Here is a 25,498-nt window from a genome sequence, read left to right on the forward strand (position 1 = left end):
GCCAATTTTACAGGAATTTTGTTTTTGTGTTAAGCCACTAAACACTGGCATATAAATCCCTCGAGCATAAAAAAGACAAGGGATGAACTTGAGTGTGACTTTGCATAGCAAACAATTTAGCAAAAAGCCATTTAAAATCATATCTTTTGGGACTTTGTTACTAGCAGCCTTCCACAAAAAGATACAATTTGTTGAATATAATTTGAAAAACATAAAATAGTAATTTTTGCACTAACAAGGCAACTCACAAATAGCTCTTAGTGACAAAATTGGTATATGTGTGGCATGCAGTCTTCTTGGCGAGTGAGGGGATTTCTAAACCACCAATTCACACCTTCAGCTGATATTGTGATAATAGTTGACAGCATTTGCAGGAAATCCCATGTTAAATATACTCCTAACAAACTGCCTAAATACATCTCAGTCTTGTCTAAAGCAAAGCATGTGATAAATCAGAAATCACTTCTCATTCTTTACTTTTCTGAGGTGTTACTATATTTAAACTGGAGGTCTGGAGAAAATACATATGACAGTTAATCAAAACCCCTGCATCTTCTGGGGGGGGGGGCAGGCAATCTGTTGCCAAAGGTAGTCAGAAAGGTTTCTTTGAAGATACACAGTGTTTAAAAAACTAGGGAAAGTTTTAAAGTTATTCATATTTGGAGTAAAATTGTAGAATAAACTAAGCTTTGCATTAAAGCCCAAAATGGTACAGGTCAAAAGCAACGTTTTTCTTGTTTACAGTGTACTTTCATTTTATTTACATGTTTGAAATCAATCAGTCTTCTTCTTCTTCTATCCACCACTCTCTATTATTGTCTGCTTTCTTGTCAGCGCGGTGTATAGTCTTTTCCTCTCCCACCATCACTTGTCCTCTGGATATTGTTTGGACCTGACCTTACAGATATGATTGTTTTTAATAACACTACTGCTTCTTGTGGGTACACACATATGCAGAAAGGTGCATCTTTAGATGGGCCAATTTCGACTAACCCTATGTCTTGACTTGTCACAGTAGGCCATAACATGATCAAAAGTTACATATTAATCCTAATTATTAAATCTCAAAACAAGCGGTGTGGATCAACAGGTGCTCATACAACTAGTGGTGCAGACTTATCATTTAAATGTGGATAATACTTGACTCAAATATATGGCTCTTATAGTTTGAATATGTAGGTTAAATGCTTAACATGGTGATTCCATTATATAAACACATTGTTGGTATATAGTGTATACGAGTATATATGATTATGTAGTACATTTGTCGAGTGTAGGTATATATATATATATATCCAATCCAATTTTATTTATAGAGCACTTTAAAATACCCAGAACAGGACCAAAGTGCTGTACAGAAAATACGTTAAAAACAATAGAATAACAGAAAACAGCAAAATAAATAAATAAAACACATAATACATAAAAATTAAAACAGCCCTATATTAAAAAAGAAAACAAGATAAAACAGCATAGAATCAACTAAAAAGGCCAGAGTAAAGAGGTGGGTTTTCAAGAGTGACTTAAAAACAGTTAAGGAAGTGGCCTGTCTAATCTCTAAAGGAAGCTCGTTCCACAGTTTTGGAGCTGCTACAGTAAAAGCACAATCTCCTCTAAGTTTAATCCTAAAAGAAATGGGCAGCCAGTGAAGTGAAGCTAAAATAGGGGAAATGTGCTCAAACTTTTGAGTGCCAGTTAAAAGTGTATATAGCGTATACAAGTATATATGTCATCAAAAAAAATCCACAACAAGCTCAAAAATTGAGTTAATTATGTAAATACATAAACTGCCTTTGGATAAGAGAGAAGCAGAGAGAAAGAAAGACTTCTGACTGAGCTATGTAAATATCATTAGAGATAATGTCGCACTGCACTGTAAACTCAGTGAGCCTGCCTGTGCTGTCAAGGAGCACAAATAAAACATGCTGGAAGTCTTGCTAGCTCCCTGTAACCTTTAGTAGAAAAAAATGGCATCATTATGTGTCTCCGTGCTTGTTGTAACCCCTTGCTCACATTGTGTGCAACCAGAAATTGCAAGAAAAGCATATCCATTAATTACCGGTGAACTGTTAACAGTTCTCACAACAAATCAGTTTCTTCCAGTGAAAATATCTCATAAACAGAGAGTTTATTGAAGTTCAGTGCCACAATCTCCAAACCATACACCATAGCAGGCTTTTATCAACCCCACATTAAACCCATATGTCACTTCTACCACACACCTTATGTCCACATACATGTCCAACACCACCCCCACATACTTCTCTTCCACTTCTGACTTCCTCATGCAGTGGCTTCCTCTCTTGGCATTGTTTTCATCATTCAAAGCTCCTCTAAGTAATCGTTTTACTTTTTCAGCTGACTCTCTTCACTTGTAAGCACATTTCCATCTCTATTTGTCCTGACCTCATGCACATCCTTTCCAGCTCAATGTGGTGGTTGCCAATAGCTATTTAAGTCGTATTTGCCTCCCTCATCAAATTTGAAAAAGCACAATGTAAAGATGCTGCAAACTTAAATTAAGTAGAGAAAAAGCTAGCAAATCAGTATGCTTTTCCCCCTACAAATGCTGTCTATTTACAGATCATCACCATCATCAGTCAAGATGCAATTCTTAGTGGCAGACAAAAAAAAAGCATTTTTCTTCTAAAAACATTTTTCAAAAATGAAGAAAATCAGAAGTATAGAATAACTTAAAGAATGAAGAAATTCACTGAAAATAACTTGAGTGTAGCTTTTCTCTCTTGAACTTCAAGACATTAAATTTTAGGTTATTCCATCGAGATCAAGTCCAATTCTGGGATTTCCGATAGCACTTGAAAGCAGCAAACTTTGGATCCCTTCCATGTCCTTAACGGGAAATCACCCGTTTTTCCCATGTGTCAAGCCAAAGAAAACCCTCCTCACAGCCATTATGTGTTATATTTACTGGCAGAAAAAAAAATTAAAAAGCCATTTATGGAGCCGTCACATTATATACCTTATGAACGAAATATGTTTTAAATCCAGAAACTTTAATGCAGTGATGACAAAAAAAGTATATATAAAAAAGTAAACAATAGGATTCTTCATGGGTCTCTTATATTCAGAGCAGACAGAACTTTATTGTATTGCACTTAAGGCTGAACTCAGTCTCTTCCAGATGTGAGTTACAGCTTCCTAAGTGGGATACTTCCCACATCTTGACGTCAGCTGGATCTTTGACTTTCCCTCCCAATTCCAGCCTCACTCTGACGCATTCGCATATCTGGTCCTCAGCAGCATTTTGGGGTAAGTTACACAGCAGAAAACCATGAAAAACTTTCTCTATGCTTACTAATGCTGAAGAGGATCTAGTGTACACTAACAGCTGTCAAATGTGTATTTTTGGGTCCTGTTGTTAACGCTATGTAAGGATCAGAAAGCCGAGCCCTATGTGCATTCTCATATTACATTACATAGCTTATGCATTCCTGGTAGTGTGCGTTATGTAACAGAAATATTCTCACAAATCTCTTTAGGTGAAACAGATATGCTCATAATGCTGGATTATCAATCGAGAGTGCCTTTAATTCACTGTTTTGTGCTTCTTCACACTTTACTGCGAACCCCTGAAAGTCTTTCTTCTGAGACTGCTGAACAAACACGGATTTCACAGAGATTAAACTTAGGCTGTTAAACAGGACAGAAATTAAATTAAACTCCGGCCCAAAGAATACAGCCTGATGTTTGAATTTTATCAGTGAATCACTGCATTAACAGACTCTTGCTGGACAGCGATTCATGTTTTTCAAATACGGGGAAGAGAAAGGAAGACAGTGTTCCATCCCAAATATAGTCACGTGAAAAGAAAGGTTTACACAAACCTCTGTGTCTTGGGAAACACCAAGTATACCCCATTAATTTAATAGCTCCCCCCCCCTCCGCTGTATATTTTCATCAGTCTCTCACATTGTTCTTTCTTCTAACATTGTTAGTAGGCCCCGATACAGAAATTTAATCAGAATGAGGTTTGGGCTTTAACTGTGACATGGCAACACCGTGATCCTTTTCTTTTTCAGCCATTCTGCTGTGCGTGGGATCACTGACCTGTTGCATCACCCAGTTTCAGCCAAGCTTTAGCTTTGCTACAGATGGATTCACCTTTGACCCCGGAATACTTTGCTATACAAAAGAGTTGATGGTGATAGCGCTGATGTGCTCTCTTTGTTTTTCACTGAACATAGTGCTGTGCATTATGACCAAACATCACTATCTTGTCAAAAGGACATTGTTTCCTAAGTCCTCCAATTTAATAAGATGCAACTTTGCAAAGAGAAAAGAAGCTTTCTCCTGGCAATGATTCCAAACAAGCCATACTTGGCAAGCACTAAACTTTTCTATACCAAGTCTAACTAAATGCAAATGATGCTCAATTTGTAAACTACTGTGTAGTGTCTTCTGATGATTTATTCGGTAGCTCCGACTATTCCTCAGTAAGATATGCCAAGCACGTCTGATTAAATGTATTATCACTAAATGAGCTCAGCAAACTGCTGTCAGCTAGATTGTCTGTCACAGTCTTAAACACAGGGGCTGAAGTCACAAGGGGAATCTAATAAACCATGAATAGTAACGGCAACCTAGGCATAAAGGAATGAATGTAGAGAACCTAAGAAACTTAAACTCAAACATAAACCATAAACATCAATGTATATATGAACTCAAAACACTGGGTCAAAAGACCCAAGATCGTGACATCGTCCATGTTTTAGTGACCAGCTTTTCATCATTCATCACATTCAGACGTGACTACTGGAGAAGTACAACATGTGGACTCAGAAACAAAATTTTTTTATGTAACTTTGGCTCAAATGATTTTTTTAAAAACTGCTAGGATTATAAGTTTTCTTAACTGTTGCTACAGCTCATCAGATATTTACAATTTAAATTATGAAAAGCTCCTATAGAAAAATGGCAGTTACTAGCTATAAATCCTAATGTAACGGTGCCTGTGTTGTGGTTCTGGGTCATTCGACTGCTTATTTATATTCTCTAGTGTATTTAGTTTTGCTCCTTTTTCTCAGTAGTTTTACAGATCACTTCTTCTCTTAGTGTTTCACTGTCTTATGTCTAGTTCTTTGTATGCAGTTCATTCATGTCTATGTGTCTTCCCCTTATAGTTATAACACTTCCTGTGTTATTTTGAGAGTCAGTGCTCCTTGCGTTTTGCTTTTAGTTTTGCTTCCTTCATCTCCTCGCCTGTGATTTACTCCACGAGTCTTCTGTTACCCATCTGTCAAATCATCTATTTCTGTTTCCTGTGTGGTTTCCTGCCTGTTTATTTCATTTTGTATTTTGTGTTTATTTCTCTAGTTTTAGGTTTTCAGTTGTTCTGGTTTTTTTTACACTGACTCCTTTGGACTTTGTGTTTTGCTGGACTTTCTACATCGGGCAATAAACAACTTGTCTTCTGTTCACCTTTGCCTCCCTAAGCGTTTCTGCATTTGGGTCTCATAGATTTATGATATACTGAGATTTTTGCAGCCTTATAAGCCACTCTGCGTGACACAGCTTTAACAAACGTGAGCAGAACAAGTATTTGTTTTTCCTTCTCCTTTTGGAACAGGAAATGGTCAACATTTTGTTTTTGTTAGTTTTCCTTGGGAATAGGATGGGTGTCGGTGATTTTGTGTTCATTTGATTTTTATATGTGTAAATAGTTGTTCTTTATATGTTGTTGGTTTTGATGGATGCAGACTGTAACATGCTAATACATGCTCTGTCAAGCATGGATCTTATCCCTCCTCTGTTTGTTCTCGTGCTATATCCCCTTTGACTCAGTCATAACAGCTGCTGGGGGAAACCTTTTTATTTCAAACCCAAGCATTTATTTTCCTGACATGTTACTTCCAACCATTCCCTTTTGAGTTTGCTTTGGACTTTTCATATCAAGTTGATTACCCCCCTCTCCATTTTTAGTGGTTGGTTATATTGTGAGATGGTCATTTTAAATTTCTAACACTTTTCCCCAGGTAATCTTTGAAAACAACACTGTTAGAAAGGCCAACTTTGAACCTCATGTCTAATTCTTTCATTGTTGGTCATATTTCATCTGGAGCAGCCCAGAATCTCGCTGTATATCTTGACACACTTTACCCTGTGTAGGATGGGCAGACTTTAGTCCGTGTTGGCCGTGGCCACCTGTCGGCACCACTTTGCTCCAACCCTGAAGCAGAATTAGTCTGAACAAAAGGAAAACACTCACCCTTAAGGCCAATGTCTGTCTGAATGTCAAAATAAATAATTATTAAAAGCAACAACACTATAAGACTATTTGAAGTTAGATTTAGATAATTGTCTTTTGTTTAATGTAACCCAAAGGAAGAATGTAGCGGTCAGCTTCATCCGGACTTCAAAATGAGGCTGAAAGTCATGTTTCTGCACTGATTTTATTGCGAAACCAGAAAATCTACCCAGACGGTCATAGAAACCACGATTTCAAAACAGTGTTTTCTCTGGAATCTCAAAGCACAGCTGTAATTTTCTAAGTAAGTGTGTTTGTCCATGTGAAATTCAATGTGGGCTTTCTGTGCCAAGCAATATATCCTTAACTGGGGTTCAAAAAGAGCACACCCATCACACATGTGTATGAGTGGGTGTGAGTGTGTGCATGTGTGGGTCCTAATTCAAACCATCTGTAGATATCGTCCATATCCCCTCTCTTCATGTGTTGGTAAGTAAATATTTAATGCATTAAACGTACAGAGTGACCTCAGTCCATTTTATTTAGTCATTTATGAAAGCGGACCTGAACTGAAAGAGCTTTTTTAAAAATATAGATTATGTTTAAGTCACAACTATATTAGATTTTACTTTTCTCTCCTTTTCTTGGCCTCTGTAATTAGTTCAGGTGTGTCTTGTTTTCCACAGCTGTATTCACTTTCACGATTGCCCTCCCTGTTTCCATGCTCAATGTACCTAGTTCATTGTGCCTCTGGCAATAGCCTGCTTTTCACCTTTTGGATTTTATTTTTTGCTTTATGGATATTTTATGGATATTTTCAACAGCCTAATTAAATGACTAATTTTTGTTCAATCCTACCTGTGTACAGCATTTGCATCTTGGGTCTTTCCCTCTACTCACTCTACATAATCAGCAGATTGCGATGGAGTTAAGTTAAATTGGTTGGTTTCTTGGCATGTGCCTAGCTTTAAAGCATAGTCCACTAATTTTCAATTGGGTTGAGCTCAAGGCTGAGAAGGAAATCCTAGAAGCTTAATGTTAGCCTGCTTTATTTAATTTGGATGTGTTTCTAGTGGAAGACCCGATTATGTCCGTCTAGCTGCTGATTTGAGGTGACGTTGAAGAATTTAGAAGTAGTCCCCCTCCTCCTTCTTGTTCTATCCACTTTGTGCAATGTACCAGTACTGCTGGAAGCAAAACAGCCCCCGAGCATGATGCTACCACCACCATGCTTGACTGCTGGGACAGTGTTCTTAGGTTTGAAAGCCTCACCTTTACTCCTCCAAACATCTGTTATCATTGTGACAAAAGGCACACAAATTGGAAATATACAGTAATTGTAGATTTACACAAGTTGGAACGATACCACTGGTCAATTCAACAGTTACTCTAATAATTTCTCCTTTTTATGCTAACAACAAGAAACCACCAGTTGTAGTCAATTATAATCGCTAATGAGAACAGGCCATGGTGCTGTCTTGTTACAATACATTGTAGATCAGCAACACGAATCAAGAGACTTAAATGAATGTATGCATATATTTGAGCCTTTATGTATACTTTTGACCCTGTGTGGATTCAGGGTTCAAATAAAACTTTAAAAGCCCCAAATTACTATGACACTTATGCCCACCTAAGAACATTGTACCAACAGGCAAGCATGTTTGTAAACTTGTAACCACAACTGTATATTTACAACAAAAGCTTTCAGTGCAATATCATCGTGTATGTCATAGTCCTCGGATTTCTATGCTTCTGTTTATTTTTGGATTTTGTGATTATTTTGAAGTTTTCTGTTACCATTTTTATGACGTTTTTTATGAGTTTCTTGTGTAAATTTCCAAGATATTTCTCGAATTGATAATGACTACATATCTATATCTCTATATCAATATGTCTCCAATGTTCAGCTTTTGGCATATCATTTTGGTCATTATATGGCATTCAAATATTTAAGGTAAACAACAGGGCTGAGGTGTCTTTTACCTAAACTACACAGCATGAAACAAGATGCAGGCGAATAAGGCAAGTAAAAACAAAAACAAAGTTATTACCAAAAAAAGCTGCAATAACATGCAAAATTAATAACTACCCTTCTTTCATCAGTGTATCCATCCATCTATTTTCTTTCACTTATCCAATTCATGTAGGCTAGATAGAATGAAGTGTATCCCAGCTGTCACGTTATTAATATAAGATTTCATGATAACAGGCAGCCAACTGATATCCTTTACTTAAAGGGTTAACGTTTGGCATCAGGACTTTCTGCTTGATTCGATTTAGGAATGGCATTGTGTGCAATCACATCCGTGCCTGTCAACCGTGTCTGCTAGAAAGCTTTGAATTCAAACCTCTCCTGTGTGTGTGTGTGTGTGTGTGTACTGTTTTTACTTTATTTATTTATTTATTTTAAATTCTTGTTCAGGATCTATTACTCTAGTAATAACAAAATCAGTTCGCTATTTGTTATTTTCAGTGACTGAATAAATAAAACTATAAAAACGAACTAAAACTGCGAACAAAAAAGAGAAAAAAAGAAGAAAATTGAAAGTCATTAATAAAATATGTTCACACTGATGTCTCCCTGTTTCAAGCTCACACAGAGCTGTTTTCTGGCATGGTCCCTAGGTTGTGACCCAGGGTTGTGAGTTACAGTGGTGTGAAAAAGTGTTTGCCCCCTTCCTGAATTTTTCTTGTATGTTTGTCACATTTAAATGTTTCAGATCATCAAACATCAAACACAAATATTCGACAAGACAGGTAAACATAAAAAGCAGTTTTAAAGTGCTTTTTTAATTAGGGGGATATTAGATCTAAACCTACATGGCCCTGTCCGAACAGTGAAATATTCTACGGACTGACAAGGCAAAAGTGGATCCACAAACTTTTTGATGGTGTGCATCCCATTTTGTTAAAAGTAACAAAGCAGTGTGATGACTTGGGGCTGTTTTGCTGCCTCAAGACTTGGAAAACTTGTTGTTGTAAACGGAATCATGAAATCTGCCGTCTACTAAAACATCCTGAAGGAGAATGTTCGGCCATCCGTCTAATCTCAAGATGAAACGCACTTGGGTTCTGTTGTAGTCCTTTATTCCTCATTAGGTGATGTTTCATTTTGTGCCCAGTCTTGCCTGTGTGAAGTCTGTGTTGTCTCTGTGTTTGGTTTCCTTCCTGTCTGTGTTTCTGTTCCTTCTGGTTGAGTTTTGATTGTTTTGTGTGTGCTCGGTACAGTTTTGCTTCCCTTTGTCTCATTAGCTAGAATTAGTTCATCTGTGTGTTTTTTCTTCAGGCATCTCGTCTCTGCCTTCCTCTTCTCTTGTCTATTTAAACCCTCAGCTAACTTGTGTTCTTTGTTGCAATCTCCCTCATGTTGTGTACCATGCATTCTGTATTTCTTCCATAGTGCCTAATTTGTAAGTTCCTCGTTCCTGCCTTCTCAGTTTTTTTTTATTGTTTTGTTCCCGTGAGTTTAGCAACAAAGCTGCTTTTAGCTTATTTCTCAATTTCTCAAGTCTGCATTTTGGTTCCACTCCTGTCTGCCTTACAGTCAGCCCTAAAGCTTTTACCACTGAAATGGATGTTTCTTCTTAAGTGCTGTACTATTTTATTATATGATCATTCCCATAATGTTATCATCCACTCTGGAAACTGAGCATTTATACTTAACTTCTATATTATGGTGCATAGAAATATAATAACTAAGACATGAAAAAGAGAGCACATTACACCAGTGTTACGTTCATTACACTGGCTTCCAGTGCATTTTAGAATTCATTTTAAAATCTTGGTACGGACTTTTAAAGCTTTGAATTGTGATGCCCCTGCCTACATTTCTGATCTTTTAGAACCCCACGCTCCCTCTCGCAGCCTGAGATCATCTAATCAAAGGCTGTTGGTAGTCCCACGAACACGTTTTAAGACCGGAGGTGATAGATCTTTTAGAGCGGTGGCCCCCAGGCTGTGGAATGCTCTCCCTCCATCATTACGTTGCCTTGATTGTATTTATTCTTTTAAAAAGCAGCTTAAGACTTATTTAGATTGGCTTTTAATTAGATTTGTGCTGTATGTTTGATTTTCTTTTGTGGTTTTTATCCTGTGACGAGGGCTATTTACATAAATTGAATTGAATTGAACTGTAAAAAACAATAAAAAACTAATTTAAAAAAACTGAACAGACCGACTGTCTGTTCAGAGAATAGTAGCCTTTCTTTCTAATTGTTCATTCATTGTTCACCTTGATAATCATGGCCATAATTTACTAAGACTGCAACAATAAGTGTGTTTTGCTGATAATAATGTAATGTTGTGTTTAAATGCAGGAATGATGAAGATGCTCGAGACTCTTCTTCAGCAGTGATGGCTGCTTTCAGCCCCCCTGCCCCTTTCCTCTGTGTGCTGCTGTGTGTTTCGGTGGCTCTGCAGCGATCTGACTTGCACCTGGCTTATGTAACCCACAACAGCTTTTTGTACTACTCCTGCAGCCAGGACCCGCAACCCTGCAGCATCTCATCGCTTACAGATTGCGTATGCAAGGACATCCAGCTCTCCACACTGCACCGCCTACAGTCGCACTTGTCTCCTGTTTTCCAGATGAGACGTTTAACCGTTTGGTTCACGTCACCGTCAAATGCAGCACGTCTGCTCAACAACTCAGAGGTGAGGCACCTCACACTGATCTATTGCGGATCCAGTGGGATGCCTCCTTTAAATCCGGAGGGATATTTTGCCGTGCACCACCTGGAGAGGCTGACGGTGGTCAACCTGCCACAGAAGCCATTTTATCCCTATCCAGATTTGAACAGAGCCAAGACTGGAGACCCAGACAGAGAAAACAATGCTGACTTAGACACAAATAGGTACAACACAGAAATAGACACAAATCTGGACTTAAGGAGAGATTATTTAAGTCTGTCTCCAGAACAGGTCCAAGACATCTTCCTGGGCAGGGAGCTCGGAGCAGAGTATTATGAACAAGCCAGACTGGGAATCATCCACAAATCAGTGCTGGAGGGGGGAGCAGTGGTTAAAGCATACACAGTAAAGACACACATAGACAGCAGTGGTGCGCTGCCTTTCCCTGAACTCCACCTGCCGAAATTGCCAGAGACATCTGTCATATATGTCACTTTTGTATACTGATAAAAAAAAATCGTTTAATCTCTTTTAAAAGCAGGATTTCAGTCATTTGAATTAGTGGTGAAAATGTCCACATTTCTTGGAAACTGAATGCATTTGAAAGAGTTTACATTTGTTTTTGCATTCTTGTCCTGGGAAAAAGTTTTGAAGTTTTGGTTCAATAACTTTAATCACATCAGGCGGCCCAAAGGTTTGCACAGTTGTTTAATAGTGTGTTAAAATAGGCCAATCAAAGAGTTTTGCTGTTTCTATGTTTATGCTGAAGGCAGCGGTTAGAAAGTACAATCTGTTTCCTTCCTGTGTTATCCAGCCCACCAATATTTACTCTTTTGTTTCTCTATGCAGTGCTGTGAAAAAATATTTGCCCCTCCCTGATTTCTTTCCTCTTTTCACATATTCAGCACACTTACATGGTTCAGATCATCAAACAAGTAAATACAAAATACAGTTTTAAAATGGCAATTTTTATTTATTGAGGGAAAACTGCTATCCAAATCTACTAATTGATGACTCATACAGGAGGTCACAAAAGAGCACATAACATAATCTAAGTGTTGGCTTCACTTCAATCAGTTAAAATCAGAGTTCATGGTTCAACAGTAAGAAAGAGACTGGGCAGAAATGGCATCCATGGGAGAGTTCCAAGGAGAAAAATCACTGCTGACCAGAAAGGAAACAAAAGCTTTGGAAAATATTCTATCGACTGATCAAAGCAAGAGTCAAACATGGTGGTGTTAGTGTGATGGTCTGGGGCTTTTTTGTTGCTTCAGGATTGCTGTAATTGATTGAACCATGAATTTTGATCTCTAACACAACTGAAGGACAACTGTCCAGCCATCAGTTCGTGCCCTGAAGTTCAAGCACACTTGGGTAATGCAGCTTCCAAGAAAACCTCTAAACAGGCGATTTGTGCTTGTAAAGCCTCGAGTGTGGCTGAAGTAAAAAAAAATACTGTGGGCCAAAATTCCTCCACAGAGATGTGAAAGACTCATTGTCAGTTATCACTAATGCTTGAATGTGGTGCTTGCTGCAGTAACCAGTGGCACAACTAATTAATAGGCTTAGAAAATGACTTTTTCACATAATGCCAGGTAAGTTTGGAAAACCTTTTTCTCATAAACACATTAAAAACTGCATGCTGTATTTATCCTGGTTGCCTTTGACTAATATTAAATTTTGATTGATGATCTGAAATACGTGTGACAAATTTGCAAAAATAAATAAAAATGGGAAGGGGGCTGAATCCTTTTTCACAGCACTGTATTGATAGAAAATGGAGAATGCAATGAAAGCTGTGGTCCACTTCCTTAATCTAATGTGAGGCTGCAACACCGTTTCATATACTGCAGCAGTTTTTTTTCTGCATGTCATAATGTCAAGCACAGTGAATGTTGTGAAAAGGTGGAGGGTCCCTAATTGCAACTAAACATTCAGCTGTTTCAAAATGCTTTGGTGTAATGTTGACTTATAATAACTTCACTTACACACAGTCTCACGTGTCTGCCATTGCTAGAAAAAAACAAAACTAAAGAAGTTCATTTGTAAGCAAAACATGTTTTTACGAATCCCTCCCAGTTCTGCTTTCTCGAGCTGACTTTTTATTATTTTTTTGTGCGATCAGCAGAGCTTTTTGTGAAAGTATTAAAAACAACTTTTTGTTGTTGTTGTTCCAGTTACATCCTAATTTTTCTATGTTTTTATGATTTCATGAGTTCAGTATAATTTCTATGATACACTGAAAAAAAGGGATTGGCCAGTTCTTGGATTTATGTAAGCATCTTGCGTGTATTTAACACAATTGCCTCATGGTTTAAAGTTAAGTGTAACTATATAGTGTAGAAACGACATAATATGCAGAGCGGGTAGATGAAATTGTTCATATCATGTTCGAGTGAAGTAAGTCAATAATATAGCAATGTTAAATCTTGCGACACTGCACGGGATTTCAGTCTTGCACGCTTTGGATTGTGGTTTGAGGAAGGCATCCATCTCAGTCAAGTCGAACAGCTGCCTCTACTTTTTTTGGTAAACCGAAAGAAGTAAATTGGGTGGTTGTTACATTAAAAAAGTCTACCTTGTAATTTGAACACAAAATTTTTATGTCTCTATCTAGAACGTAATTAAATCATGTAGGATCTGTACGAAATTCAACAACTTAATTTGTTCTTGTTGAGATGACCTGATACAATCTAGTAAGAGTGGTTAATTGCTGGACTCATGAAATTAACAAGATCACATGAGATTTCAAACTGCAGGAAAATCACTAGAACGTCTTGATGCATTCTCAGTCATCCAGGAAAGTAAATCTCCAAAAGTTGATTCTGTTCATCTGGACATAGCATTTTGTGGGATGAGTGATAAAACGTTTCTCCCACAAAACGCTATGTCCAGATGAACAGAATCAACTTTTGGAGAAAATCACTAGAGTTATAAGAGGCAGACAACTACACACACACAACGTGTATGCTATTGTTTTTTATTGTGGTTTAACCTGTCAAGGACAAAATGTACAGAAAATTCTGCATCAAGCCTTGAAATCATAGCTTTCCTACTTTTGTCAACCCTGGATTGGTGACATGGTGGTTAGTGCTGTTGCCTCACAGTAAGAAGGTCCTGGATTCAAATCCACAATATGGCTAGTTCACACTGATTTCTGTCTGGGTATTCTGGTGTCCTCCCACAGTTAAACGTCATGCAGTTACTAGAGTTAGCTTAGGGTGATTCTAAATTCACCATAAATGTTAATGCAAATGGTTGTTTGTCTCTATGTGATTGACTGGTGAGCTGTCCAGTGTGTACCATGCCTCGTAACCTAGCCCCCCTGCAACCAGGATAAAGATAGGAGGATGTTAGTTGTTGTAGACCCATTCAACTTTTATGTTAACCAGACTCTAGACTTTCTTGAACATTATGTAATATGAAGTCAACATGTAGTATTTAAGTGATCAAGTAGTACTGTGGTAAAGGTTATTGAATAGTGTTGAAATAAAATGACAAAATTGTGAAGGATTAAAATATTCCAAGAGCTCAACTTACTTCATTTAAACATGTTTCAATCATGTTTTATGAACACAAAATGCACAGGTTTATTGACTATGAATAAGTTGTGTTGATTTAACTCAGTTGTTTAAGTTTCTGCCAAAGCAAAACGTTTGTGTGCAACCAATGTCCATTATTGAATCAAGTAAATCCAACATGGCCTTTTTTTCAGTGTATAGTGAAGATGGATTCTCAGCTCACCAAAAAGCTCCTGGTATAGTGGAAGAATTGGTCTTTCAGGATGTTTTTAGTATGGTCAGTCCCACAAACTGTGATCTGCTGATATCAAGCAACCCCCGGAGAATTTATGAAAAAGAATGGGCCTTACTTTATAGATCAATTTGACTTATTTCAAAATAACTCTTTGAAACTTTTCCATTATTTATTGCACAAAATCTGAATATAAAAATGAAAGCTTTTTTGGCTACGAGTGCAGAAATATATAAGCTAAATAGTTTGGGGTGGCTGTGGATTACAGAACAGGCCATCTACTAATGAGACGAATATTGAACCTTATGTTGCTCCTGATGCATTCGCTGGCATGTGACTGTGTTCTTGTTAGATACACTCAAAAAAATCACAATCACAAAACACAATTTAATCATGGCACCTTTTTCCACGTGATTTAACCAAGTACAATAACCCATTTTTGACAATGTCAAACCAACACATTTGGCATTTGGTGGTTTAATGTAATCAGATTACGTTGGATCACCGTAGTATACTTGCATTGACTTGAAGTGACTGATTTAAGTATGTAGAGTGAAATTTGTTTTAATTCATTCTACACAAGTTAAAAACTTTAGGAAAACACAATGAAATCTTGTTGTTGGAAGAACTACTTTGTTAGTCAAGGCAATTACTGCTAGTCTTGCTTAATGAACAGATATGGGGGTTGATGATTTCATAGAGACAAACAACCATTTTCACTTACATTCATGGGTAAATAGAATCACCAATTAACCCACTTCTAATTACACACAAACCAGCCAGATTGTGGATTTGAACCCAGGCCCTTCTCACTGTGAGACAACAGCACTAACCATCACGCCACCAAGCTGTCGATCCAGGCTTAGCAAAACTAGGAAAGCTATGATTACAAGGCTTGATGCAGAATTTTCTGCACATTTTTGTCCTTGACAGGTTAAACCATAATAAATAGCGATAGCATACATGTGGTGTGGGTGTAGTTGTCTGCCTCTTAAAACTCCAGCGTTTTTCCTGCAGTTTGACATCTAATGTGATCTTGTGAATGTCGTGAGTCCAGGTAACGAACCACTCTTACTAGATTGTATCATGTCATCTCAACAAGAACAAATTAAGTTGCTGAATTTCATGTAGATGCTACATGATTCAATTACGTTCACCATAGAAACGTGAAATTATTTAGTTCAAATTACAAGTTTGGATCTTGTACATGTAACAACCAGCCAATTTCATTTTTTTGAGTGTAGAAGGTATTTGTATGATTTTTTGGGGTGAATGGAACATGTTGTATAAAGTGGTCTTAGTGCTGAAGTGGAGCAGACAAAGACTATATAAGAATTAATTGCCCATCTAAACAATATAATCCAGACAACTGAAGTTGCAGCGTATGAAACAAAATGTGTGCAACTGTCATTTGTGCTACTCCCAAAAACGACAGTGGCACAAATAAACCACAAGGTGGCAGCAGATACATTTGAATCAAAGAGGTGGCGACAAACTGAAGGACTGAGGAAGGACTGAAGCGATCTACAGATCCAGTTAACCTAAATGTAAAAGTTGTCATGATTTATCAACACCAGCATAAAGCTTGTGGGGAGTGTTATATTTGTAGGCAGCGATTCTGCATGTTTCACTTAATAAAGCCAGACAGTATTATCTTTAATTATATAATAATAAAATATTTAGACTCTTAAACATTCGGGATCTGTATTTGAAAATCTAAACATATATGAAAAAAATGAAAATGCTTCCCAAAGCCTCTTGGCTATGAGTGCACATATGTATGCTACATCTAAAAATACAGCCACATGCTTATAATGTGCAAAATGTTTACAATAAAATGATGTTTTGGTTTACAGTTGTGCTCAGTGTGATTTTAATGTTTTTTTTTTTAAATCATTGATTATTGTTTTTGGGTCATTGGTCATTATGAGGCACAGCTGCATATGTCAGCCTTGTGTGTCTGTGGTTACATTTGTAATGCGATAATGACTGCAGTGCTGTTAAAGCCTCTGCTCGCGCGCATGCACGTGTGCGTGCGCACTCATGCGAGTGTGCGCTGACACCTGCTAGAGAGCTGCTTATTTGCATGATAAACGTGCAGCCCATCTTGTTAAGCGCCCTGTGAATGCAAACCGATACCGCCTGTTGGCCCCGCACCTGAGAGGTCAACGCTCAGCCGACTCACCCACCAACCGGGGGCAATTACCGGAGAAATCACAGGCGGGTGGAGGAGCGAGTCAACCCCGCACTTTTAAAGGTTGGTGTGAGTCTAACCTCTGCTCGGGATAACCTGAAGGCAGACTCCTCTAGTAAAACCAGCTGCTGAACATGTCCAGTGCGATGACAGAGCGCGCCCCGTGTGCACGCTGCGAATATTTCTGTCAGTCTAAAAAGAGGTGGAGAGGGCCCAGACTAAATTGGATTGATTTTAGGTGGGCTCTCCCTCCTCAGCACCCCTCCAAAGAGAGTCTTTTACCACGCTGCCGCCGTCTCCTCACCGGCAGTTTAGCAGTAAAACATTTTTATAATCAGACGTTATTGTTCGCCGCCTCCTTGTGGGAGATGCGCCCATGTTCATTTTTTAAAAGGGCAAATCAGCCATAATTCAGTTTATAAACTGCTGCGCGCAGGGGAGAAATGCCTGGATGAATATTCATTAGAGTCCGCCCGAACTGCCACGCTCGGTGATTCATTAGGCATATGTAAATATCACTCACTTTAATTGCCCCTAAACTGACTCAACATAATGTTGTCATTAGCAAATTATTACTTATTTGCGATACTAATGGTACGGTATGGCGCGCGGAGCTGAAGCCACACATATATGATTGCAATTACAGCTCGTTTTATTCACAGGGTGACTGCGGGATCTGATGGATCTGTAATCCGTGTGTGTGTGTGTGGCTAAAGTGGCAGCAATTAATTTCCTTGATTCTGAATCTATCAGCCAACACAAACACACTGTGCGCACATCCTGCCAAACCAGCCCACGATAACAAAATAAATCGGCGTGTTTTAACATACCTCTAGAATGAACTCGAAATCATTTTAAAAATCGAAATGTTGAATTAACCTAATGAAAAACCAGTAAAAAACAAACAGTAACTTTATCAATAAAGGAAGCATGAAAATGTTTATGCGTCGATTCCATCGTGCTTGATATTTAAACAGTATAAGAAACATGAAATGTGTGTTTAAAAATATAATACGTGCGCAAAAAATAAAATGAACGTGTTTTCTTCCTCACTGATCATGAACAAATTTATTGATTTAGATTCATAACTCCTGTACTGGTTGATTTATAATGCTCTTTAAATGTTGCAACACTGCTTTTGCATAAAATTTGCTTTAGAAAAACAAATATTTTGATGATAAAGAAAATTATTTGATCGTTTAAAATTAGAGGGTAGATTTGAACAGACTTAAATTGAAGAGAAATATTATTTTTCTTCTTTCAAATACTGTTTGCTAACAATATAAGGCTACCTGTTTGAAAGGGCCACGGTGTAATTCATTATTCATGTTAAATTTCATCAAATATCCCCTAAAGCTTCATATTAAATTAAGGGAAATCAGTCAGTGTTTAATTACTTTGTGTGTGTTCAGTTTACCTTCAGAAAAACAAGGCTCAGCCTCAGATTCCTGTCAGGTACCTAAATCCTCTGATGCATGCTGAAACCAGCGGCTGTCACATTTTAAAAAATAAAAAAAATCCCTCACTGCTTGTTACAGTCTGCAAAACACAGCTCGGTTTGGAGTTGTTTTATAGAGGCAGCAGCAGTTTGAAACAACAACCATGACAAAACAGGCCCACAAAACAGAGGGAGAGGCAGAGACAAATAATGATGTGTGTGTGTGTGTGTGTGTGTGTGTGTGCGCGCACGCATCTGTGAGAGAGAGTGAGGGAGCTAATAAAGTAATGTGATGGATGATCTCCTTTCTCCCAGAGGGACCAGCACCATGTAAATTGGCCCACACAATGCATTATGGATAAGGCAGTTGAGATTATAGCTTGTTAATGTGTCCCTCCCTCGTCCCCTCCCTCCCCTCTCTCCCCTCTCTCCCCCTACTTCTTGCTTTTCTCCCTCGCTCGCTCTCTCTCTCTCTCTCTCCATCCCTCTGCTTCGGCTCAGGCAGTGACATGGTCACCTCATTGTTGGGGCACGTGGGTCTTTTAGCTGCAGATGGAGAAGAAGACGAGCTGTACTGCAGCGATCTGCCAGACTTATTGGAATAAGTTTATGTATCTGTGCACGTGTGTGTGTGTGTGTGTGTGTGTGTGTGTGTGTGTGTGTGTGCGTGCATATGCTGCTCGCATTGTGAGGACAACAGTTTGTTCACCCAGTCACATCACAAGGAGTCACCTCCCAATGCGGGGGGACAAGCAGTAAATAAGTAAGCTGCCTTTTTAAGGGTTAAGACTGAGCATTTGTCTATAGAATTATAACAGTCATCAGGGGATATATGGAAGTCAATGCAGCATCCTCCTAAGTGGCAAAAACATGCTAATGCATGTGTGTGGTGTGTTTGTGAGAAAGACAAGCCAATCGCTAAGCAGCCTGCAGAGACAGTCCGTCAGCAGGGGCCAGGACTGTGGACATATGTCTCCTTCCTCCCTCACCCACACTACACCCCCCTCAGCCTTCCTTAGAGGGTGCCAACCCCCCCTCCTCCCACACAGCCCCTTTCTCTCCACCTTACAGGCCCGTCCAGGGATCTGTTGGGCCATCTGTTGAAGCATGGCCAGAGGAGCCGGTCTGGAGAAAATGCTCTAGAAAAGGCCAGTGTTGCTGTTGCTAACTAGCAGGGCTATGTTTGTGTATGTGTGTGTGTGTGTGTGTGTGTGTGTGTGTGTGTGTGTGTGTGTGTGTGTGTGTGCGCCAGGGTGTCCCAGGGTAGACAGGCCCCATATTGTTTCAGCAAAAAAACATGTCTGTGTTGTCTTTAAAGCCTGTATATGTTGTTAATGAGACAGAAAGCATTTTTTCTCTTTATTAATGTAACTTGAATGTGTTGATTGTGATTGATCACATGAACCTCGTTACAACAGCCTGATGACACTCATGTTAGCCTCAGGTCTTAATAGTCACACTGGAACTGCTACCAGGCTGGACTACCTGCATTTCCTCATCACTTTTATGTGAATGTATGTGACTGACGTTAGCAGAACACAGTGAAAAAGTGCAGAGAACTTCATATGTGAGATCAGTGACTTAACATGCATTAGTGCTACAGCTCACTCATGCTCTCTATCACTTTGTGCAGCTGGAGCTGTGTTAGATGGCTAAGTTGCATGCAACCTTTCCAGCTGACACTGGAGAGAATGATGGATTAACATTATATAAAATACACCGAACAGACAATGACAACACTGAAAACGTAGAGAGTAGGTTATAAATTAAAAGCAATTTTTTTTTGTTGCTGCACTGAACCAAACCAATCTTTTCTGAACATCAGCTCAATAAAAGGTTTAATCAGTTTGAAGTCACGGGAAGATCTGAAATTATTCTGGAAAATCTGGAAAACAGCATCTGTGACCTGCAACCGGTTATGTCACTTAATCTGTGACCAAATACATAAATGAACGATTCCTCATTATGAGAAGAAAAAACATCTTGCTGACATACAGCTTATGTTCAAATATTTGATGCTTGGAGAGAGAAAGCAATAATTAAATGTTATTAATATAGCGTGTTTAAAATCAAAGTGCTATACTACGAAAAATTTAAATAATGAAAAACTAAAAGTAGTTCCTAAAAATTCATAATGCACACATTCACGGCATTTATGTAAAATAACACAAGAGCAGCTTGTCCTCTGAACACAGTTCCAGATATCAGCTTCCAAAAGCTTAAGAGAAAAAAAAGCTAAAGAGAAAAAAAAGCATTTCTTTAGCTCAGATTTAAATATCGCCACAGCTGATGAATTTCTGAGGTCGCTTGGGAGAGTTTTAGTTCAACCACAGCAGAGGCACAATAAACTTCAACCACAGGACAGTCAAGAGTGACTGGGAAGCAGACCCTAATGATCTTCAGGAAGTGAATGGATGCAGCATATATAGCACATATGCAGGTGTAAGACCATTTAAGGCTTTAAATACAAATAGTGCAACTTTATAGTAGTATACTACTAACTGTGGTTTGCAGTGGATTACAGTGGTCCAGTCTAAATGTAACAAATCTGATGCTTTTAAAACAAATTCTATTTTTACCAACAAATTCTGTCTTCACCACTCATCTGATTTTTTTCTAATGCACATTATTTTGATTAATGAAATAGGAACACAATTTAAAATTGTTTGTAGAGGTTTAAAAACCCCTTTTTTTTTCTTTCTTTTGTTCATGACATAATCATACAGTAATTAAACTGTCCTTGTGTCACACTCGAGGATACGGCGAACAAATGTGTCACTCAGTAAAAACCAGCCAAATCGCAAACCCTTTTCTCTGTAAAGGAGAAAAAGACCCAGAGAAGACTATTGTGCATTTAATGCTATTGACTAAATGATAATCTTAAAGCTCGTAGTTCGCTTTGGCAAATGGTCAGCGGGGATGGAGAGCATATGTAATCTGTACCCAACTGGCTAACAACATTCAAAAGCAGCTGCGTGTGTCCTTTAAGGGGTCTAATAAACAAGCATGAAGGAAAATGGCTGAACGATCCCACTGAGAGCTCAACACCTGCACACACTCAGCTCACCAAAACAGCTGGTGCGATCCACGGCGAGGTTTTTCCTCGTTCTGGAGAGGAGTCTTTGTTCGATCTCAGCTGATATGATAAGTTTGAATGTTCTTTCACTGGAGATGTTAAAATACCATCTCAGGTCAAACCATTTTATCACACAGCTGCTTAAATTGTGAAGTCATTTTTAGCTTCAGAGTGCAACTGCTTTCACTGAAACCAACAGTACACAAGAGATAGCAGAGCTTTTCAAGAGCTTTGTTGTTCTTTCAGGAGTTTGTGGAGAAAAAATATAGAAGCAAAGGCTGATGAGTTCATCACAATTAAAAGCTTATGATGTGATGATCCACTATGGCTTGGTTTAGTTGTTATTTAAGGTTTAAAGCAAGACATTAAAGCAAACAAACAAATAAATAAATGCTTCTTCATATACCTGTCAATTTTGAGATTGTGGAAAGAAAAATCCCCCATACACATGCCAGTATTCATTTAATTACTCAAATTATTCTATGTTTAATAAGATTATACCTCATGTGCAAATTACATCCAATTTCCAAAAACTTAAAAATAGATAAATAAAGAAATAATTAAATTAAATCCACTATGTAATTGTTTTCATACTCTGATTTAGAAAGTTTCATAATCAGAAAGTGTTCAAGCAGTTTCAAATACTCTAATCACCGCAGTGTTTTTTGCTTCTTTTTTTAGTACTTTATTGGAGCACAATCTTTCAGAAGCTCTCTAATACACCGCATTATTTTCAACTGAAGGAATACAGTTGTGAATAAAATGTCAAGCTATCTCTTTACCTTATTCACCTGCAATCTCACCTGAAATAAATCAGTAACTAATGGGCAGTTATGGTTAAAAACAAACAAGCAGGTGTGCTCACAGGTGGCACAACCTTTATTTTTATTTCTGCAGTAGATCAAAAGCAATACAGAAGTATAAACAGTACAAGTTTAACATTTCACTTATTTCACTGATTAATCTAGCAATATTTTATAATAAAGTATAATATTAATTATCAACTGCCAGAAAACTAAGCCAGAGTCGACTTATTCAAATTGTTTTGTTTAGTTGGATGTTTAAAATTGAGACGTTACATTAATGTAAATCAGATAAAATATCACTTTAGAAGCTGGAGCGAGCAAAAGTTTTGCTTTGCTACTTTACCACACAAGCAAAACATCGTGATAGATTTTCTGTGAAGTGACCAATCGGTTAATGATCTAATAACTTCATCTCCAGACCAGCTTCAACCGTCTGTTTTGACAGAGCAGGGCAGGGTTTCCACAAACTTGAAAATCCTCTGTTAACGGTTTAAATCGTGCAGTGTCTCCTTGGCTCACTGCGTCTTGATAAGCCCGGCAATCTTCGGCTCTGTGTGTGTGTTATGTGTGTGTTTTGTGTGTGTTTTGGCTGGACCCTCCACGGCTGTGTGTGTGGGTGGTTGCCTCCACCCATTAGAACGGGTCATCTCTCTCTCATGGAGAGTTTTCACGGCTGTGGAGCGGATTAGGAGCAGAGAGGGAGGCAGACAGAGAGAGAGGAGAAGAGATTATTGGGCATGCTGGAAGGAGGAAGGAGGGAGTCTCAAAAAGCGAGAATTAGCATCTACACTTCAGCATTTGTTTGTGGTATGTAGCTGACACTCATCCAGAGTGCCCGGGTGTACAGTGAGTACAAATGGAGGAACAAGTGAACACTGGCATCTCGTCACAAGTGGCCTTTAGAAGAGAGGAAAGGAGGTCTGAAGGGAAGAGAGAGGAGACTGTTGGGTTAAAGAGAGCCTATGTTAATGCATTTATAATTACATAAACTACAAGACAGGTTAAATCTATGCTGACATTTTAACAAGGTTTAAAAATCCGAGCCAAGATAATATTTGTTCCAATCCCTGCTTGTTTAAACTAAATTATCTTGTAATTACAATTGCAGTGTGATAAGTTTCACTTTGATTAACAGATAGAAGCTTAAGGTGAAAGTCAAGCGCATAGAAATTAAAATATTCTTTATTTAAATATTCTAAAACACTCATGTGGATGCAAATTGACTAAAGGCTTACTAACTTTTTTTATGGCTTATGTGATCGAGTCTAGAGGTCCATGATAAACTGAAACGACACCAAAGCAGCAGAAGAAGAAGTTTAAATATTTAGGGTCAACCATCCAAAGAAACGGAGAGTGCACAAAAGTGTCAGAAGAACAGCAGGAAGAGTGAAAGACATTTTTTACAAGATGCTAGTGAAACCTGCTGAGGTATGAATTGGGGATAGTGGCTCTGAGGAGGCTGAGGTGGAGGTGGCAGTGCTGAAGATGCGTAGATTTTTATTGGGAGTGACCAGAATGGAAAAGATTAGAAATGAGTATATCAAAGGGACAGCTCAGGATGAGTGCTTTGGAGACAACGTTAGAGAGGCAAGGCTGAGGTGGTTTGAACATGTGCAGAGGAGGGTTATAGATATACTAAATATAAAGGGTGTTGAAGATGGAGCTGCCAGGCAGTAGGAAAAGAGGAAGATTAACTGATGTAGTGAACTAGGACATGCAGAGGGTCGGTGAGACATAAGAGGATGCTTTTGGATCATCTGGAGGCAGATGATCCACTCTGGTGACTGAAGGGAGCAGACAAAAGAAGAGTGTCTTGTTGTGGTTTTCCCATGTTGCCTTTCTTTCCCCACCGTTTATGGTTATCCGCCCCACCCTTTCCCCATCTTGTGTGTAACTTGAAAATTTACGGACATCCCGAAATGTTACAATATACCTTCTGGACCAAGAAGATTGCCATAAAATTACAAAGTTGCCTTTGTTGTTGTTTTTTGTTAGAAATACGTCAAGGCCTGCTGTTTTAAGCCCTTTAGGTGTACATTTGACCCACCTGAACCTCCCAGTTATGTTGCAGTGGTGACATTTTGAAGCATGTTCGTTTAAACTGGCTTCTCATTGTGTAAAATACGTGACGGGGGGGGCACCCATCTGTCAGCATGCCACATCTCAAAGCAATTGTTTAAAAAAAAGTTGCAAAACCAACGGCGTTAAAATGTCATTGTGTTCCATCTCATATTTATAATGAATTACAGGCTCGACAGTCAGAGAATATATGATCGTCTTTATGGAATGTTTACATCTCGGTGGGTGTCTGAATGGAGCCGGGAGGTGATTAAGACATGAAGTGAACCAAACATTAAACCAGACAAAGTTTCGCATTTACAATTAAAGTTTGAACTACGATCTTAATGGCTGTCCCTCTCTTTCACACACACAAAGACACGACACATCCCCCCTGCACACACACACACACACACACACACACACGGAGGAGCACCATTCGCCAGTTGGTCTTAAAGAGGCAAATTCCTCCACAGCATTTTCTCAACATCGTAAAGCGTCTGCCGTTAAAGCAATGTTTTTTCAATCCGTCTGCTCCCCCTGACATTTCCAGATAACGTTGGCGTTAGGTTGATTTGGGGGAATTTGCACACCATATGCTGCGGTGTCAAACACCTACATTTAAGCCGACTATGCCTCTGCATCTCCTAATAGCGGCATCATTGGAGCTTGTTTATCTAATGTGCCTGTTAATGTTATTTATTGGGAGTCTGCCCGCAATCCAGTTCCTCCATGCATGCTAAGGAGACAGACATAAGATATGCAAATGCTAACGTCGACCGAACTTTGTGGCAGTAAAACAGAACATTTGCATTTGATGTAGCACATAATAAACTAGTTATTAGCATTTTAAATGCGTCAAACAAACTTGAAAAATGTGGCCTGTGCTGATGTGCTTTTTATTATTGCTGTGTGCAAGGAAAACACACATACACACGCCACACGTGCCTTCAAACGCTCAAAAAAAAAAAGAGTGCATGGGGAGACACATTACTATAAAACTGCTGTACACAGGACAGGATGTCACGAGGCAAAGAGTCACAGGACGGATGATTTTGTTTCCTCACCGTCTGGTATTTTGGTGCCATAAACTTCCTCTTTCTCAAACTCTACCCATTAAGCTATGCAGAAAATTTCATTTCATCAGCAAATCAGAGACGAAACTCCAGTTTCAGCTTTGACAAGAAGAGATGATAAACAGGCTGGCCTGCCTGCTGCTGATTTATTAACTGAGTCACAAGCATAGGCTGTATATAAAGGATGGACATAGATTTTCTGGTCTGAACAATGAAACCAAAGTGAAAGTGCCTTAAAATGCCATTCTTTTCAGTGGCCA

The 25,498-nt window shown here is 38.6% G+C and overlaps 1 protein-coding gene across 1 annotated transcript; it reads left to right on the forward strand.

Moving 5' to 3' along the window:
- Positions 1–3,230: 3,230 nt before the first annotated feature.
- On the forward strand, positions 3,231–16,404 carry LOC146375125 (uncharacterized). Its single transcript, XM_084949331.1, has 2 exons — positions 3,231–3,270; positions 10,525–16,404. Exon 2 carries the CDS (start codon positions 10,562–10,564, stop codon positions 11,342–11,344), a length of 783 nt encoding a protein of 260 aa, XP_084805457.1. The 5' UTR covers positions 3,231–3,270; positions 10,525–10,561; the 3' UTR covers positions 11,345–16,404.
- The last annotated feature ends 9,094 nt before the right edge of the window (positions 16,405–25,498 follow it).

The sequence above is a fragment of the Perissodus microlepis genome, chromosome 13 (assembly GCF_051167445.1).
Source record: "Perissodus microlepis isolate ML-2025 ecotype Zambia chromosome 13, ASM5116744v1, whole genome shotgun sequence".
In the NCBI taxonomy this organism is placed as follows: Eukaryota; Metazoa; Chordata; class Actinopteri; order Cichliformes; family Cichlidae; genus Perissodus; species Perissodus microlepis.

Bases quoted from the DNA above. Each gene is read 5' to 3' on its own strand.
- LOC146375125 (XM_084949331.1), top strand. From the start codon at position 10,562: ATGGCTGCTTTCAGCCCCCCTGCCCCTTTCCTCTGTGTGCTGCTGTGT.